This window comes from Bos indicus, chromosome 18 (genome assembly GCF_029378745.1).
Source record: "Bos indicus isolate NIAB-ARS_2022 breed Sahiwal x Tharparkar chromosome 18, NIAB-ARS_B.indTharparkar_mat_pri_1.0, whole genome shotgun sequence".
Taxonomy (NCBI): Eukaryota; Metazoa; Chordata; class Mammalia; order Artiodactyla; family Bovidae; genus Bos; species Bos indicus.
In genome coordinates, this window is record NC_091777.1 from 55,992,037 (window position 1) to 56,011,898 (window position 19,862).

The window sequence follows — 19,862 nt, forward strand, 5'->3', positions numbered from 1 at the left end:
TGCAGGTTGCCTCCGGCTGCACCAGGCTCTGTTTCCTGGAAGGCCAGGTGGCCGTGCCTCAGGCCATACCTCAGGGCTGAGACACCTGGAGGAAGGGGCAGGGTATCTCGGCGGTGTACCTTGGTGGCCACGTAGGGAACCGCTTGGGACTGGCCAATCGCCCCGACCAGGCTGGAGATGTTGATGACATTTCCCCGGCTCTTGCGCAGGTGAGGGAGGGCGAGCTGGGGAGACAGAGAGCGGAGTAAGCCGCCCAAGCCCCTGGATCTCCCCCCAGCCCCGTTGAAATGCCTCCTGGCCATCTCCCTGAGGTGCTCACGAGCGGATCTGGGTGCCTTGTACAGACAGCAGCCAGGGCTCCAGGGCACCTTCTGTGGTTTGCCCCGTGGTCTCTGAGTAGCAGCCCTTGAGGAGTCTGTCTTTATCTGAAAGGAATTTTTCTTTCTTTTTCTTTTTTTGGCTGCACTGTGCCTTCGTTGCTGCAGGCAGGCTTTCTCTAGCTGAGGAGAGTGGGGGCTACTCTCTCTTCTCTACAGGGCTTCTCTTGTGGTGCACGGGCTTGGTTGCCCCAAGGCATGTGGGATCTTCCTGGACCAGGGTTCAGATGTGTGTTTCCTGCATTGGCAAGCAGGTTCTAAACCACTGGATTACCAGGGAAGTCCTGGGAAGGATCCTTTTGTCTCTTGGCCTGCCTGCCTCTCTCTCTCTCTCTCTCTCTGCCTCTGTCTGTCTCTGCCTCCCCCTTCTGTGTCCCTGACCCCCTCTCTCAGGGTCCCTGTGCCTCTCTCTCTAGCTCTTTGTATATTACTCAAACTCCTGTTCATTACAAGATAGGAAAATGAAAGATAGACCAAGATGGCTGCATATGTTACAAAAAAAGAAAAAAAGGGAGGAATCCCTTTTATACATGAAGGGGAAGATAAGTTTCTCTGAGTTTCAGGGAAAACTCTGGTCCAAACGTGACATGGCAGACCTTCATGAAATGAACTCCCTACTCTGCCAACCCTGCAAGCCCCTGGCCACCCGGAGGTCCCTAAACTAACTCTCAACTCTCTCTCCCTTTCCTTTTCTCTTCACTCCAGTCTGTCTCTGCTCCTCAGTCTCGAATGACCTTGAGTAAATTCCAATTCTACCCCTCTCCTTGCTTGCTTTGGGCAAGGCCCATTCCTATCGCTAAAGATTGATTAATGGGTACAAGGTGGCTCCCCCCAAGGGATACTCAGAATGGGAAGCTAATCTATTCCCTCTCTGTATCACCCCACCAGCTCTTGCAGACCTCCACTCCCTCACAAAACAGCCTCTGCCCCATCCTCAGTGCTGTATCTTCAGATATTCCCCCAAGTGTTCCAACCTTAGGGCCTTTGCACTTGCTATTCTCGCTGCCTGGAATGTTTTTCCTGATATAGCATGTGACTTATTCCTAGGGTGACCAACTCTCCCCAGTTTGTCCAGGAGTGAAGGGTTTCTGAGGACACAGGACATTCAGTTCAGGGCTGAAAGGGGATAGTCCTATCCCCTCAGCAACTTTAGTGCAAATGTTACCTCCTCAGTGAGGTTTCCCTGACCATTCTATTTAAAACATCATATTTTTTTTTAAAGGATGGCTAGGTGTCCATCTCTGTAAGAATCTGGCTTATTAATCCCAAGTGGCCATCCACACATACATTCAACATGCTGTGACTTTCTTTTTTGGCAGCACCTCAGATCTTAGTTCCCTGACCAGGGATTGAACCCACACCCCTACGGAGGAAGCACGGAGTCTTAACCACTGCACCACCAGGGAAGTCCCTACCATTCTATTTAAAACTGCAACCTGCCTATCCCTGGGTCCCCAGCCATTTAACTCCCTCCTCTCCCCGACCCTGGCAAGGTGAGGTCCGTGGGAGCTGAGCCAGGCTTATTCGCCACCTCATCTCAGCACTGGGCACACAGCTAGTGTTCAATAAATATTTGTCCCGTACTCCTGTGGCCCCTCTCCAACCCTCACACACACTCCTCCCCAACCCCTCCCCACATGCTGGCTCCTCCCCCACCCCTCCTGCCAAGGTCACCTATGCCTGTGTGTGGCCACATCAAGGACCTGCTAGTCTCTTATCAGCCTGACCTCTGCGCCTCCCTCCCTTGGACAACCCGACCTAAGAGAGCCTGGCTCACTCAGCAGACACACTGTAGCCTCACCCTGGCCTGACTCCATTTCCCCTAAATGTTGGGGTTCCTGGGTCCGCTTCTTGCCTTCCCTGCTCTGCCATGGGAGGCCCACGTTCCTGGGTTTCCATGGGCACCTCCTAAGTCTCCCTCGGAGCCCCCTTGTGGAGCTGGATCTGCCACCTGCGGGCATTTCCATCTCTGTGTCTCAAGGGCAAAACTTAAGTGTTGGGTCCTCCCAAACCTGCCCCCATCCCTGGCCCCCAGTCTCTGCCGTGGGGTCCACTCCCACTCAGCCTCTCAATTCAGAGTCTCAGGAGATGTGTGTGGGGGGGCTTCAGGAGACTCCCCCTTGGGTCCTCAACTGACCCATCACCAAGGTGCTCTTAAATCTCTACAATTCCCTAGCTCACTAATTCATTCAACCAACATATCATGAGGACCTACTGTGTGCCAGGTAACGGGGTAAAAGCTGGGGATACTGCAGGAAACAAGCCTGGGAGAGATTTCTGCCCTCATGGAGCTCAAGTTGCATGGGGAGGCAGCCAGAAGCAAATGCAAGTGCACTGTGGAATGTTCTAGAGTGTGTTTGGGCTTCCCAGGTGGCTCAGTGGTAAAGAATCTGCCTGCCAAAGCAGAAGACTTGGGTTTGATCCCTGGGTTCGGAAGATCCCCTGGAGAAGGAAATGGCAACCCACTCCAGTATTCTTGCCTGGGAAATCCCATGGACAGAGGAGCCTGGTGGGCTACAGTCCATGGGGTTGCAAAGAGTTGGACACAATTTAGCGACTAAACAACAAATAAAGAGTGTGACTGGGGACATGGAACCAGAAGGAGAGCAGGATAAGGGAGAATGGGAGTGTTGGGCTGGGTGCAGTTTCAAACAGGGTGCCCGAGTGAAGGCTTTGGGAAAGTGCGTGTATGCTCAGTCATTTCAGTCGTGTCCAACTCTTTGAGACCCCATGGACTGTAAGCCTTCAGTCGCCTCTGTCCATGGGATTCTCCAGGCAAGAATCCTGGAGTGGGTTGCCATTCCCTTCTCCAGGGCATCTTCCTGACTCAGGGATTGAACCTGTGCCCCCTGCAGTGGAAGCACGGAGTTCTAATCACTGGATGGCCAGGGAAATCCCAAATTTGAGCATTTTGAGTCCAGGCGTGAGCTGTGGGCATCTCTTAGAGAAAACCATGCCAGGCAGCAGGAACACGGAGTGCAGAGGCCCTGAGGCAAGACCAGGTGGGGTGTGTTTGGCAACAAGAAGGGCATTGTGGAGGGAAGTGACATCAGAGGAGCGATAGGGGTCAGATTGCGTGAGGCCTTGAAATGCAAGTGCGCAAATGCAACCGCCTCCTGATGTCAGTTCCTACCCCACTCTGCCCTCTGATTTCTTCCTCATACAAGAGCTAGAGTGGTCTGTTAGTAGTAACGATCTTAGTATTCATGGGCTAACATCATCTTCCCGGCTGGCACTAGTAGTAAACAACTTGCCTGCCAATGCAGGAGTTGCAAGAGACACGGATTTGATCCCTGGGTCGGGAAGATCCCCTGGAGGAGGGGCCTGGCAACCCACTCCAGTATTCTTGCCTGGAGAGTCCCATGGACAGAGGAGCCTGCTGGGCTACAGTCCATAGGGTCACAAAGAGTTGGACAGGACTGAAGCGATGTAGCATGCACATCACCTTCTTGCTCAAATGCTTTCGATGCCTCCCTGCTGCTCTTGAGGTGAAGACCAGATGCCTCAGGGATTTCCCTGGCGGTTCAGTGGTTAAGTCTCCACGCTTCCAAATGCAGGAGGCGCAGGTTCTATCCCTGGTCAAGAAACTAAGATCCCACGTGCCACTCAGCATGGCTGAAAAATTTAAAAAAAAAAAAAAAGACCAGATGCCCCAATAGGGCCCTCCAGGCCCCGTGTATGTGCCCCTCAACCCCTTCGTGCACCAACCCCTTCCCTCAGCCTTGGGTCCTCAACAGACCAAGGCACTCTTGAATCTCTACGATTCCCTTGCTCATTAATTCATTCAACCAACATTTCATGAGGACCTACTATGTGCCAGGTAACAGGGTAAAAGCTGGGGACACTGCAGGAAACAAGACTGGGAGAAACTTCTGCCCTCATGGAGCTCAAGTTGCATGGGGAGGCAGCCAGAAGCAAATGCAAGTGCACTGTGGAATGTTCTAGAGTGTGTTTGGGCTCCTAATTCTCTCTCAGGGCCAGGCCTCTGCACAGCCTATTCCCTTCCAGGAATGTCTGCACCTCTGTGTACCTCCATTAGGGACCCACCGGACTCTTAACGGCCTGACTGCCTCCCCTTCAGACACCAATCTCTCCCACCTCTTCCCGAGTTAACATCTCTCATCTTTCATTTTCTCCAGGAAGCCTTCCAGGACTTCCATTACACACTCACTCATATAAACTCCTCTCTTGTTTATTTGGTAACACTTGGCTGCCCTGTGACTATAAACTCCACAAAGGCAAAGACCACGTGGTTCACCCCGCAGCACCTACAAATGCTTGCTCAGTCTTTGATGAGTAAATAGATAAGTGAACAGATGGGTCTCTAAGAACCAATCCAGCTCTGAGCGCTTACGATGGACACTCCAGTGCTCAAATGCCTTCCGTGAACACCCTCCTGACAAGATTCTCTTTCCTTAACTATATAAACATCCCAACCTCCTCTGGCGTTTTCTCTAACCTGGGGAACGGCTAACTTCGCATCAGAATTCACCAGGGAGGTCAAAGACCCAGAGATTCTGACTCAGGAGGCCTGGGCTGGGGTCCCAAGAATCAATATTTATAGAGCTTACAAGGAGGCGCTTCCCTGGTGGTCCAGTGGCTAAGACTCCAAGCTCCTAATGCAGGGGGCATGGGTTTGATCCCTGGTCAGGGAGCTAGATCCCTCGTGCCACAACTAAGACTCAGCACCGCCAAATAAACAGGTAAATATTTTTAAAAATAAATAAAGGGCTTGCAAGGGATGCTGGTGGTGATCCTGATGGTGGTGATGAAGGTAGTGATGATGATGGTGGGAGTATGATGCCAATGATGTTGAAGATGGTCATGATAATGATGGTAAATGATGATGGTGGTGGTGATGGAAGTGATGGTGATTAAAATGATGGTGAAGGTGGCCATCATGGTGACGATGGCTATGATGAGGTTAATGATGATGATGATGGCAATGGCAGTCATGGTGGTTATGGTTATGATGACAGTGGTGGCAAGGGCAGCAACTTACGCATGTTGACAAATTTCTTTGCAATAGGCACTGGTATAGAGGCAAGAACAAGCAGACAAAAGTCTCTGCCCTCTGAAAAACCAGAGGCAACAGGCAGACTTTGGAGCTTGGTGTGAACAAATCAACTGTTATTAATAATAAGACATTTGGGAACAACTAGGTGAAAATCCCATGGACGGAGGAGCCTGGTGGGCTGCAGTCCATGGGGTCTCGAAGAGTCGGACATGACTGAGGGACTTCACTTTCACTTTTCACTTTCATGCATTGGAGAAGGAAATGGCAACCCACTCCAGTGTTCTTGCCTGGAGAATCCCAGGGACGGGGGAGCCTGGTGGGCTGCCATCTATGGGGTCACACAGAGTTGGACATGACTGAAGCGACTTAGCAGCAGCAGGTGACTTTAAATAGGGCTTGGGCATTAAATGGTATTAAGAAATTACTGTTCATTTTCTTAGGAGATCTAATAGTAATTTGGTCATGTAAAAAAATCTTAATTTTAATTTTTAACATGAAGTCAAATTTTTCATTGTTATTCTTTTTTTTTTTTTGCCACCCCAAGCCACTTGTGGGAGTTTTAGTTCCCTGACCAGGGACTGAACCTGGGCTCTTGTCAGTGAAAGCACTGAGTCCTAACCACTGCACCACCAGGGAATTCCCTAAATGTATTTTTAAATTAAAACAGTATTTGGCTGTCCTTTGCCTCTTGGGAGTGGAGGGTAACTCTTGGGTTCATGTTTCTCCATGACTCCCAGAGTGTCCGCAGGGAGTGGCCCCCACTTGCCCTGGTGATGCCCTTCATTGGCTCCCTGACAACTACTCCCCAGGCTGAAGACAGCGATTCACGGGATGGCTTTCCATCCACCCTGCCCTTCAATCCCCACCTAGGCTCTGCTTATGGGGGAACCCCAGCTAACACAGGTGTGGCCACGAAACTGTGATGACAAGAATTCTAAAAATCTGAATAAGAAAGTTTCAAGATTAGCTAAGACCATGGTATCAATGTTAGTCTTACTGTGATTTCGTAGAAGAATGTTCTTTTGATTTTAGGAAATACCCTCCAAAGCACTATGGGTAAAGAGACATCATACATATACATGCAGGCTCAGTTATGTCTTTGCAACCCCATGGACTGTAGCTCGCCAGGCTCTTCTGTCCATGGAATTCTCCAGGCAAGACTACTGGAGTGAGATACCATTTCCTTCAGGGAATCTTCCCAACCCAGAGATCGAACGCGAGTCTCTTGTAGCTCCTGCATTGGCAAGTGGGTTCTTTAACACTTGCCCCACATGGGAAGCCCTCAAAATAGATTGCAACTTATTCCTAAATACAGAGATAGAAGGATATAGCAAATACAACGGGGAGTCTGGATATACAGGAATTCTCTGTACTATACGGGAAATATTCTGTAAGTCTTAAGTTATGTCAAAATAAAAATAAATAAATGTTCTAATCCATTGGTAGTATTCATGAAGTTCTTACTAATGAAATTATATGATGTCCAGGTACGGGATGGTAGAAGGCAATGGATACAACAAGCTTAACAAAATGTTTCTAATATAATTGGACTTCCTTGAAGATTAGTGGTTAAGACTTCTTGGTCAGGAAGTTTCACATGTCACACAACGTGGCCAAAAATAAATAAAATACATTTGCCTTGGAAAATATTTATAATTGCTAAAGGCAAATGAAGATGGAGAATTTCTCGGGCTAAAATCTACCTGGGTGGTTTCTGCCCCAGGGCCTTTGCTACTCTTTGGGCAGCAAAACGTCCTACTTCTCTACTTCCTTCACTTCCATTCAAAGTTCAGCTCAAGCCTTAACCTTTCCCTTCTACTCCTCCCAGGCTTCATTTGCCCAATATGTATATCAGAGACTACAGACTGAGTAGCCACAAGAAACAGAAATGGAGCAAGGTTCACAATAACAGTGATACCTTGCAGAGAGTAAACTGGGTGCCAGGCATGTTCTAAGGGCTTTGTGGGTATTTAATCATATTCAATTCTCAGGACAACCATGTGAATTAGCTAATGCTATTAAGCTTCAGCAATATGTGAACCGTGAACTTCCAGATGTTCAAGCTGGTATTAGAAAAGGCAGAGGAACCAGAGATCAAATTGCTAACATCTGCTGGATCATTGAACAAGCAAGAAAGTTCCAGAAAAACATCTATTTCTGCTTTATTGACTATGCCAAAGCCTTTGACTGTGTGGATCACAATAAACTGTGGAAAATTCTGAGATGGGAATACCAGACCACCTGACCTGCCTCTTGAGAAACCTGTATGCAGTTCAGGAAGCAACAGTTAGAACTGGACATGGAACAACAGACGGGTTCCAAATAGGAAAAGGAGTACGTCAAGGCTGTATATTGTCACCCTGCTCATTTAACTTCTATGCAGAGTACATCAAGAGAAACACTGGGCTGGAAGAAGCACAAGCTGGAGTCAAGATTGCCAGGAGAAATATCAACAACCTCAGATATGCAGATGACACCACCCTTATGGCAGAAAGTGAAGAGGAACTAAACCGCCTCTTGATGAAAGTGAAAGAGGAGAGTGAAAAGTTGGCTTAAAGCTCAACATTCAGAAAATGAAGATCATGGCGTCTGGTCCCATCACTTCATGGGAAATAGATGGGGAAACAGTGAAAACATGTCAGACTTTCTTTTTTTGGGCTCCAAAATCACTGCAGATGGTGACTGCAGTCATGAAATTAAAAGACGCTTACTCCTTGGAAGGAAAGTTATGACCAACCTAGATAGCATATTCAAAAGCAGAGACATTACTTTGCCAACAAAGGTCCGTCTAGTCAAGGCTATGGTATTTCCAGTAGTCATGTATGGATGTGAGAGTTGGACTGTGAAGAAAGCTGAGCACTGAAGAACTGATGCTTTCGAACTGTGGTGTTGGAGACTCTTGAGAGTCCCTTGGACTGCAAGGAGATCCAACCAGTCCATCCTAAAGGAGATCAGTCCTGGGTGTTCTTTGGAAGGAATGATGCTAAAGCTGAAACTCCAGAACTTTGGCCACCTCATGCGAAGAGTTGACTCATTGGAAAAGACTCTGATGCTGGGAGGGATTGGGGGTAGGAGGAGACGGGGACGACAGAGGATGAGATGGCTGGATGGCACCACCAACTCAATGGACGTGAATTTGAGTGAACTCTGGGAGTTGGTGATGGACAGGGAGGCCTGGCGTGCTGTGATTCATGGGGTCACAAAAAGTCGGACACGACTGAGCGACTGAACTGAACTGATTCAGCTTCCTACTACAGATGAGAAAACCTAGATGCAGAGAGACTGAGTAACTTGCCCAATGTTATAAGCAAGAAGTGACAGAGAACCCAGGCAGGCAGATGCCAGATCTAGACCCTCAGCGGTCTCTGCACCAGCCGTTCACAGGTAAGAGTCACAGGAAGGAGACCCAGGAGGGAGAGCTTGGGACTGGGAGAGTCAGGCCGCGTCTGGCAGACTGTCTCCCTCCCTGTGGGTCCAGCTGTCAAATTTCCAGGAGAAACCAGAAAACCGGTTGTTTATGAGAAATTTCTCTCTCTCCCTTTTAAAAATGCTGATAGCTAATGAGGGAGGGAGAGAAAGAAAAAATATATATAGGGCTTCCCTGGTGGGGCTCAGTAGTAAAGAATCCACCTGCCAATGCAGAAGACACAGGTTCAATCCCTGGTCCGGGAAGATCCCCCATATTGTGCAGCAATTAAGCCTTCATGCTGCAAATACTGAAGCAGGAGGAACCTAGAGCCCGTGCTCAGCACCAGGAGAAGCCACTGCAGTGAGAGGCCCCGCTCACAACAACTACAGAGCAGTCCCCACTCTCCACCACTAGACAAAAGCCTGAGCACAGCCAAAAAATTTTTAATTAAATTAAAAAATATATATATATGTGCACACACATATCCTTTATGGGCTGTGATTTATGACTGTCTTACTGTACAGAGGTGCTAATCTTCCTCTTATTATTATTATTATGCCACGCCCCACAGCTTTCAGAGTCTTAGTTCTCAGACTGAGGATTAACCCCACACCCTCAACAATGAAATCACAGAGTCCTAACCACTGGACTGTCAGGGAATTCTGGCTGTGCTTAGTCACTCAGTCATGTCCGACTCTGTGACCCCATGGACTGTAGCCTGACAGGCTCCTCTGTCCATGGGGATTCTTCAGGCAAGAATACTGGAGTGGGTTGCCATGCCCTCCTTCTGGGAATCTTTCCAACCCAGGGATCGAACCCAGGTCTCCTGCGTTGCAGGTAGACTCTTTACTGGTCTGAACCACCAGGGAAGCCCATGCATACTGGAGCGGGTAGCCTATCCCTTCTCCAGGGGATCTTCCCGACCCAGGAATCAAACCAGTGTCTCCTGCATTTCAGGCAGATTCTTCACCAGCTGAGCTAGGCACCAGTCTTAGAAGCTGAACAGAAACTGGGGACAGGAGCCAAGGCTGACTGGTTGAGCAACAAATTATCCAGTTTCCCTGGGGACATTTCACCTGGATCTCCGACAAGATCTGGGGAGCACTTGAGCATCCCCACACAGGTGACCCCTGGCCCACAGAGTGGGCCTCTGCCCTCTGATTATATTGTGTTTTTTTTAATATTTACTTATTTGGCTATGCCGGGTCTTAGTTGCATCACACGGGGTATTTTTCAGTTGGGGCCTGTGGGATCTAGTTCCCTGACAAAGGATGGAATGTGAGCCACCTATATTGGAGGTGTGGAGTCAGCCCCTGGACCCCCAGAGAAGTTCCAGTTTATAGGGTTTTTTTTTTTTTTTTTTTTTTCTGAGCTCCTTTAGCCTTGGGCTAGCGGGCTCCAAACTGATGTCTTCAAGCCTCAACCCCTGCTCTAGATGCAGGGCTCCCACGTGGGAATCCGGTTAGCATCTCTCATTCAACAGTCCCCCAGGCCGTGTACTTCTCCCCCGGCCTTCCCAGGGCAGTGGATGGCCACACACTTCTGCCAGTTGCTGGGGATGGGGGTGAGGGAAACAAACGAATCAGAAACAAACTCCACCGCCCCTTTCTTTGGCAAATCTGCCCCCACATCTAGTCTACTATAAGGAAATCTTTACAATCCACCATGACAATGCATACAGAATCGGACCGTTTCTCACCAAATCCACCAGACTGGTGGCCTCCGACATCACCTACTCCAGCCTGGACCACCCCATCAGCACCTGTTTACTGGCTTTGCGGCCTCTGCCCTCGTGCCCCACTCTGTTCCCCACGCGGCTGCCAGATGGCACAATATCCCACTTACAGCAGTTTGAGTTCCTCTGCTCTGAATACTCTATGGCTCCTGGCTCAGTTCAGTTCAGTCACTCAGTCGTGTCTGACTCTTTGCCACCCCATGGACTGCAGCATGCCACGCTTCCCTGTCCATCACCAACTCCTGGAGCTTGCTCAAGCTCCTTTCCATCGAGTCGGTGATGTCATCCAACCATCTCATCCTCTGTCATCCCCTTCTCCTCCTGCCTTCAATCTTTCCCAGCATCAGGGTCTTTTCCAGTGAGTCAGTTCTTCGCATCAGGTGGCCATCAGGTACTGGAGCTTCAGCTTCAGCATCAGTCCTTCTGGTGAGTATTCAGGATTGATTTCCTTTAGGACTGACTGGTTTGATCTCCTTGCAGTCCAAGGGACTCTCAAGAGTCTTCTCCAACACCACAGTTCAAAAGCATCAATTCTCTGGTGCTCAGCTTTCTTTATGGTCCACCTCTCACATCCATACATGACTACTGGAAAAACCATAGCTTTCACTGTATGGACCTTTGTCAGCAAAGCAATGTCTCTGCTTTTTAATATGCTGTCTAGGTTGGTCACAGCTTTTCTTCCAAGGAACAAGCGTCTTTTAATTTCATGGCTGCAGTCACCATCTGCAATGATTTTGGAGCCCAAGAAAATAAATGGCTCCTGGCTCAGTCAGCGTCAAAGCCAAGTCCTCTCTGGGGTTTCCCAAGCCCCAGCACGATCTGCCGTCAGCTTATGTCCTCTCCCTGCTTCGCCTGTGTTGTCAAGCTCCCTTCTCACTGTAGATTTCCACCCCAGGGCCTTTGCACTGGCTGTTCCTCTGCTAGATTGCAATTGCTCACACACCTCCTTGGGGGCTTGCCTCAAATGTCACCTCTTAGAGAAGCCTTCTGACTACCTACCCTGTCTAAAAGAGCACACACATACACACACACAAACAGAAAACAAACAAACAAAAACCTTATCTGGTAAAGATTATACTGAATTGTTTACAGGTGAAATATGATATCTGAGATTTACTTCCCTAGAGGTTCAGACGGTAAATAATCTGCCTGTAAGGCAAGAGATCTGGGTTCCGTCCTTGGGTTGGGAAGATTCCCTGGAAAAGGAAATGGCAATCCACTCCAGTATTCTTGCCTGGAGAATTCTATAGACAAAGGAGCCTGGCAGACTACAGTCCATAGGGTTGCAAAGAGTCAGACACAACTGAGCCATTAACACTTTCATTTTTCACTCCAGAAAAGATAAAAGAAAAAAGTGAGGAGTTGACAAGAAGCAAGAATGGTAGAATATTGATTGTTAGGACTGGGTGATGGGTATGCGGGTTCAGTACTATTAATACAATTCTCTGTGTTTTCATGCATGCGTGTAAAATGCCACAAGAAAAAGTTTTATAACATAGCATTTACACTTGCCCATCCTTCTTGATCCGCTTACCTCTCTTCACTTTTTGGCACAGCACTTATCACTCCCTGATGTTATATCATATTTCCTGGCTTACTGTCTGTCTCCCCCATGAGAATGTTGGCTCCCCAAGGTCACAGCTCTTTGTCTGTTTTGTTCCCTGCTGCACGGCCAGTGCTTAGCATGTGTTTGGTGCTAAATAAATGTTTGTTGAATGAGTGAATACAGAAGTATTATGATGGGGAATTCTCTGATGGTCCAGTGGTTAGGACTCCAAGTTTCCACTGCAGGGGACATGGGTTCAATCCCTGGTTGGGAAAATAAGATCCTGCAAGCTGCTAAGTAGCGCCCCCAAAATGTATTATAATAAAAAATAGAAGTAATCAACTAATTAAAATTTATTTTATTTACTAATGATGGGGCTCCCTTGGAAGTCCAGTGGTTCACCTTCCAATGCAGGGGGTGAGGGTTTGACCCCTGGTCAGAGAGCTAAGATCCCACATGCCTATCAGCCAAAAAACCAAAACATAAAGCAGAAGCAATACTGCACCAAATTCAATGAAGACTTTTTAAATGGTCTACATCAAAAAAAAAAACAACACCTTACCAAAAAAGAGAGTAAACTATAATCTTAAAAAATACTTTGATGAAAACAAGCTGTTATCATAGAGAATGAACATATAGGTGTGAAAGTGAAAGTCGCTCAGTTGTGTCCGACTCTTTGCAACTGGGATTCTCCAGGCCAGAATACTGGAGTGGGTAGCCTTTCCCTTCTCCAGGGGATCTTCCCAACCCAGGAATCGAACCGTGGTCTCCTGAATTGCAGGTGGATTCTGTCCCAGCTGAGCTACCAGGGAAGCCCCATATATAGGTGTAGATGCCACATAAGCAAGGATGATTGGGAAGGGCCTTTCTGAAGATGTGGTATTTGAACTGAGACAGTAAATAGGAGGCGGTTATAGCAAGCTTCAGAGGAAAGGCATAGGGGTAGAGGGGGGATGCTCTTTCCTCCTAATAGCTATTCGTTGGATGGCAAAGCTGTATCTGTCTATTACTGACTCCTTGTCCCAACCCCTCCCTCCATATCCTTAACATCCCTCACCACACCATGCTGGAAGGTTCTGGAAGGTTGCTAAGAAGATGGGGCTATGTAGCCAACACAGGTAGCTTTGGCTGGATATAGGGATCTATGGGCATTTCTTTTCTACGAAGAACGGAGCCCTTCCGGAATAAGATCAAAGCAAGGCACACAAAACATTTGGCTCTTAGACAAAGTGGGTCTGAAAAGCTCATGGTCAGGAGGTCACCCAGGCCTGGTGGCGGGGACCCCAGCCTCACCTTGGTCAGGGTGTATGTCCCCAGCAGGTTCAGCTCCAGCAGCTGGCGAAAGCCCTGAGCGGAGGTCTCCTCGGGCCACTGTGGGGGTGGGTCTAAGGGTCGGGTGAGAGAGAGACGGACTAAAGTATGAGGGAACCACGAAGACAGGAGAACAGGGAAGGGAAACAGGCATGCGGGGGCGGAAGGGGGTGGGGGGCGGAGAGCGTGGGGTGGGGAAGAGCATGGGGGGTGGCAGACGAGAGGGTCAGGCGTCCTGAAGAGGAAAGGAGGCTGCATAATGGTTACTAAAAAAATAAGCATCCAGCTGGGTTAAGAAGATGGAGTTTAGGATTTCCCTGGGGGGCCGATGGCTAAGAATCCACCTCCAGTGCAGAGTACATGGGTTCGATCCCTGGCCCAGGAAGATTCCACATGCCCCGCGGGCAACCAAGCCCACGTGCCGCAGCCACGAAGCCCAGGCTGCAACTGCTGAAACCCCTGTGCCTAGAGCCTGTGCTTCACAAGAGAAGCCATCTCCTCACCAGTTGCCAGCACCTCGACTAGAGAACAGCCTCCTGCTTTCCGAAACCAGAGAAAGCCCTCAGGCAGCAACAAAGACACAGCACCGCCAACAAAAAATAATAAAAACAAATTTTAAGATGTGGTTTATATGTACAAATGGAGTATTACTCAGCCTTAAAAAAGGAAATTCTGCCATTTGCAGCAACCTAGAGAATATTATGCTTAGTGAAATAAGTCAGATGGAGAAAGACAAATGCCGTATGATATCACTTGTATGTGGAATCTAACAAATAATATAAATAAATGTATTAATATATGCAAAATGGAAACAGACTCAGATATCGAAAACAAACTTGTGGTTACCAAAGGGGTAAAGGAAGGAGGGAGGAAAATTTGGGGGTATACAAGATGAAAAAACAAAATCAGAAAACTAGGGGTCTGCAAACTCCTACAGATACAAACTACCATGTATAAAATAGATAAGCAACAAGGATATACTCTATAGCACAGGGAATTGTAGCCATTATCTTGAAATAACCCAGGATGGAATATAGTCTGTAAAAACAGAGTCACTCTGCTGCAAACCTGAAGCGAACATAATACTGTAAATCAACTATACATCAATTAAAAAATTTAAAAGAAGCAGCAAGAGAGAGAAAAAAAAAACAAACTTGAAAGCAGTCACAGGGCCAGAAAACCTGGGTTCAAACCTCAACCCTGCCATCTCTTAGCTGTGTGACCTCAGGCAAGTCACTTTGCTTCTCTGCGCCTGTTTGCTCATTTGCAAAATGAGGGTAACACCTCATTCTCAGAAATTTCACAAGTCAATATTTGTGCCTGACACCCAGTACAATAAATGTGTTTAAGTCAATAGAACTGGGTAGATAGTAGACGGACAGGAAAATCAACATTCAGAAGAAAAGAGGCAGGAAAGATACGCACAAGAACAGGAAAATTAAAAAAAAAAAAAAAAAAACCTGGGAAAAATGGCCCCCAAACCTTCCAAAGGCTTTAGGAGTCAAAGTGGATGAAGAGGGTCTTCCTTGGTGGTGCAGGGACTAAAGATCCCACGCTCCCAATGCTAGGGCTCGGTCCCTGGTCAGGGAACTGGACCCCACGTGCGGCAGCTAAGACCTAGCACAGCCAAATAAATAAATATATTATAAAAGTGGATGAAAGGAAAGAGAGATGGGAAACAAGATGATGGACAATTAAGGAAATGTTGGGTATTCCTCCTGGAGACCCAGGGCTTATGGCTTTGTTTCTTTCAGAAAACAGTTCAGCTTCAGAGAATCTAGCCCAGATCTTATATCCAAAACCACCCCTGCCATTCTCTAAGCCCTCAATCAGCTTTATTTTTCTTCAAGGCCATTATCACTACGGGATATGTTAATATATACAACCAATTCTCATTCTTCGGGGCAATTATAGTCCACAAAGTCACAGAAAACACTGAAGTAGTGAATAGTGACCCCACTGCTTCTAAGGGGAAGTATGTATATATAATATTACATTATAACATATACATACTATGGACTGAATGCTTATGTCCTCCCCCAGATTTCATGCATTCAACTCCTAACTTCAGGGCTTCCCTGGTGGCTTAGTGGTGAAGAATCCACTTGCCAATGCAGGAGACATGGGTTTGATCCCTGATCCAGGAGGATCCCACATGTAGCAGAGCAACTAAGCCCCACCACTGAGCCTGTGCTCTAGAGCCCTGGAGCCACAACTACTGAAGCCCACTCGCTCTAGAGCCCGTGCTCCACAACAAGACAAGGCATCACAATGAGAACCTTGAGCACTGCACTTAGAAAGTAGACCCCAGTCTCTGAAACTAGAGAAAAATCCGTGCATCAACAAAGACCCAGCACAGCCAATATATATATATATATAAACTGTTACAAGAAAAAAACCCCTAACTTTCAATAAGATGGTATTTGGAGGCGGGGGTCTGTGGGAGTTAAGTCATGAGGATGGAGCCCTCTTGAATGGGATTAGTGCCCTCATAAAAGAGACCCCAGTGAGGTCCTTCGTTCCTTCCACCTTGAGTGGGGCCTCACCAGACACCAAATCTGCCTCTGACTTGATCTTGGACTTCCCAGCCTCCAGAAATAAATGTTCATTGTTTAAGTCACTGAGTCCATGGTATTTCTATTATAGCAGCATGAGCAGACCAAGACAGAACATATTGTGTTATGTGTATCGTGAACATCGTGCTCCTGCTCAGTCGCAACAGTCACGTCCATCTCTTTGGGATCCCATGGACTGTAGCCCACCGGCTCCTCTGCCCATGGGATTCTCCAGGCAAGAACACTGGAGTGGGTTGCTACGCCTTCCTCCAGGGGATCCTCCGGACCCAAGATGGAACCTGAATCTCTTGCGTCTCCTGCACTGCATTACCGCTGAGCCACAGGGGAAGCCCATATAGGCACATATGTACATGTGTACAATTATGTTTCTCTAACATAGATTATAATCTTAAATCCTAAAAATAACTCGGACTGGTGGACTCATTTATTTTGCAAATAAAGCAATGGAGACTCAGGAATGTAGCTGACTTGCCTGGGGCTGCCCCACTCCAGGTACCAGAGTTAGGATTCAAGCCTGTCCAACTAGCCCCAGGGAGGCTTACAAGACACTGCCCTCTTCTGTCTCCACCTCTGGGCATCTCTTTGTTTGAAAGCTGAACTCAGAGGGCAGAGCATCACCTTCTTTGACCTTAGCTGGGAACACGTGCTGCTGGTGACTCAAACTTTTGCCTCTCTGAACTTGTCCGCAAACACCCAGAAAGCACAGTGGGATTCTGAGGTTACAACCCACACCCCCACCAAGTAGGTGAGTTCGCAAATACGGAATCTGTGAATAAATGAGTATTAACTATATCTGCTTTTTATTGTCTATTTCCTTACTTTACAATGTGAATCCCATGAGGACAGGAAGTGAAAGTCGCTCAGTCATGTCCGACTCTTTGCAACCCCATGGACTATACAGTCCATGGAATTCTCCAGGCTAGAATACTGGAGTGGGTACCCTTTCCCTTTTCCAGGGGAATCTTCCCAACACAGGTATCAAACCCAGGTCTCCTGCATTGCAGGCAGATTCTTTACCAACTGAGCTATGAAGACAGGAAAGCTTGGTGGATTTTGCTCACTGCTAAATCTCCAGTCCCTAGGACAGAAGGTGGAGTATAAGCTAAAGCTAAGCTAAGTCGCTTCAGTCGTGTCCGACTCTGTGCGACCCCATAGACGGCAGCCCGCCAGGCTCCCCCGTCCGTGCAGTATAGTAGATTCTCAATAAATATCTGCCGAATGGATCAAGCACATGGAGAGAAAGGAGTCACTAGTATCTCTTTAAATCCTTACAACAAGAGGAGAGCGCAGCCCAGAGAGAGTAAGTCAATTGCTCAACGTTGCCCAGCCAAGAAGAAAGGCTTCTTTCTACCACGGTGTGTGATCCCAGTCCAATCAGTTCACCTCTCTGAGTCTCAGTGTAGCAATGTGAGGCCTTGTTATAAAGGGTAGTCATTAATTGGATGGCAATTTCTCTTAAAAGCCTCCACACCAAGCCCTATAACCCATGTGTGGAAAATACGTCTTCCCAGTCATGGAAAAAGAGAAGGGCCATCAGCCTTGCTTCCTAGATAAGAAACAGGCTACAAGATGGAAGTTATTCATCCAAGACAGTTCCCATAATTATAAGGCTGAGCGGTTACACTGTTCAGTACAATGACTCTATAACGATGATGAGAATGGTCATTTTCATTTTAGAAATGTAGAAACGGATGCAGAAAGGACTAAGGGCACAGGCCTGGGAGCACACAGCAGGGGTAGAGCCAGGCTTGGGGTGAGAAGCCAGGAGGTGGGTTGACACCACTGGGGAAAGGCCCTCAGGCCTCACGACTCACGGTAGCCAGCGTTGTTGACTATGCAATCCAGGCGGCCAAAACGGCGGATGGTCTCAGAAACGAGGGTCTGGGGAGAGAGAGGTCTTGTGAGTGGGCGGTGCTGGCACCAGGTCTTATAGAGCCAGGGGTCCCAAAGGCGAGGTGGGGACAGGAGTCACAGTTGAGGGGCTGGAGCCCAGCGGGCTGGTGACATTTGCACTGCGGTCACTACCCTAGAGACCTGGGACTGGGGACAGATGTCGGAGATACTGACTAGACAGAAGGAATGGAAAGTGAGGAAAGAGAAAAGAATCTTGCAGAACGAGACCCCCTGTGAGGAATGTATTTATCCCAATCCACGTGACAGCTGTGACAGAGCCTTGAATGAGTGGGAGGTAAAAGCAAATCCTCCCAGGAAACAAAAGACCTGGTCAGTACAGTTAGGGAAAGCCTTGAAGTGATACTGAGCTGAACGGTACAATAAAGCCAGGAGAACGGGGAAAGGCAGAGGGAAACGGCATGTGCAAGAGCTTTCGGGGCGGCCAGGGGAGGGGGGGTCGTGGGGAGAGAGAACCAATTGGACATGGCGGGTAGTAGAGACAGAAAATACGCTCACCCTCACATCTTCCTCCCGAGTCACGTCACAGAGCAGAAAGACAGTGCCAGGAAGCTCTCGCTCCACCGCCCTGCCCCTGGCCTCTGCAGGAAGAGAAGGGCTGAGGGTCTGGACTTCAAAGTCTGAGGGAGGAGGGGGCTGGGGGGCCGGATCCTGGGTCTGAAGGAGGAGGGAGCCAGGGGTTTGGACTCCTGGGTCTACCAGAAGAGGGATCTAGGGGCCTGGACTCCTCCTGGAGGGTTGGGGATGAGGACTGAGGGACCCTCACTCACCATCTTTGTCACAGATAACCACTTGTGCACCGCTTTCCACTGAGAATAGGAAAAGAAGAGGTGACCCCAGCGAAGACCTTGGCGAAGGCCTCTGCTGCCCTCTAGTGGCCACTTACGGTGGGTGGGGCCCGTCTCCCACTCTGCTCCCCTCGTGACCCCAAAGTCTCATGATGACTCCCTAGGACAGAGGGCAGAAATTTTGACAGATACTCTTCTGGGTTACTCTAGGTGCCTGCTGGGGCTCCTGAGCCTGCCTTCCTGGGTTCCAGAGTAAACCCGAAATCTGCAAGAGACATCGTCCCCCAAACCGCCTGTTTGCAGAGACAGCTGAGAACACAGAAACGGCGTTTGGAAATCTGCCAAAATCTCAGGCCCTAGGCAACCACTGCCTACCTTTTCGTTCACTTTGCAAACCGGATCTTGTAAGATAAGAATCTAGACTCCAGTATGCTACTGCTAAGTCCCTTCAGTCGTGTCCGACTCTGTGTGACCCCAGAGACGGCAGCCCACCAGGCTCCCCCGTCCCTGGGATTCTCCAGGCAAGAACACTGGAGTGGGTTGCCATTTCCTTCTCCAAGACTCCAGTATAGGACCTACTTTTTCTCACACCCATTAGTTAGCCCTCGGGGGTCCCTCCTCTCCCAGATTCCCAATATTTAGAGCCAGCCAGACCCCATTCACCGAAAGCTCGAACGATCCCGGCTCCTATGCCGCGGCCGCCGCCGGTCACGATGACCACCTTCCCAGCATAGCGCGTTCCCATTGCCATTCCGCCAGACACCGCCTCTCCTCTGTCAGTCACTCCGGGCTTCTATCCACCTCCAAAGTCGGGTGAGGTAGTGGGTCGAATCGTAAATAGGGGCCGGATACTGGAAGCCCGGCCCTGAGGGTGGGGGTGGGGGGCGTTGCCAGGAAAGCCAGAAACCTAGAAGCGTGGTCCCTCCCTCAGATCCAAGAGTCTGGATGCCCAGATCGTCTTCCCTCAAATTCAGGATTCCTGGCATCCGGCCGCCCTCTGCCCTCGGACCTAAAAGTCCAGGTCCCTCGTCTTCCTTCAGACGCAAGAATCCAGGTCCCCATCTCCCTCTTCCCTCAGACCCAGTACTCCGGACCCTGAGATTTCCTCCTTCCTCAGACCTACAAGTCCAAGGTCCCGGTCCCCTCCTCCTTTGCGACCCAGAAATCCACGACCCCAGCTCTACACCCACTC

General features: G+C 48.7%; 1 protein-coding gene across 1 annotated transcript in view; it reads right to left on the reverse strand.

Moving 5' to 3' along the window:
* Positions 1 to 19,771, reverse strand: part of HSD17B14 (hydroxysteroid 17-beta dehydrogenase 14) — a 20,751-nt gene extending 980 nt beyond the window's left edge. Inside the window, exons 1-6 of the mRNA XM_019979571.2 lie at positions 19,334 to 19,771; positions 18,653 to 18,691; positions 18,381 to 18,463; positions 17,786 to 17,852; positions 13,378 to 13,469; positions 120 to 224 (exon numbers count right to left, since the gene is read on the reverse strand). Coding sequence (XP_019835130.1) covers positions 120 to 224; positions 13,378 to 13,469; positions 17,786 to 17,852; positions 18,381 to 18,463; positions 18,653 to 18,691; positions 19,334 to 19,421 — 474 coding nt within the window. The 5' untranslated portion in view covers positions 19,422 to 19,771. The remainder of the gene's footprint in view (positions 1 to 119; positions 225 to 13,377; positions 13,470 to 17,785; positions 17,853 to 18,380; positions 18,464 to 18,652; positions 18,692 to 19,333) is intronic.
* Between the last annotated feature and the right edge of the window lie 91 nt (positions 19,772 to 19,862).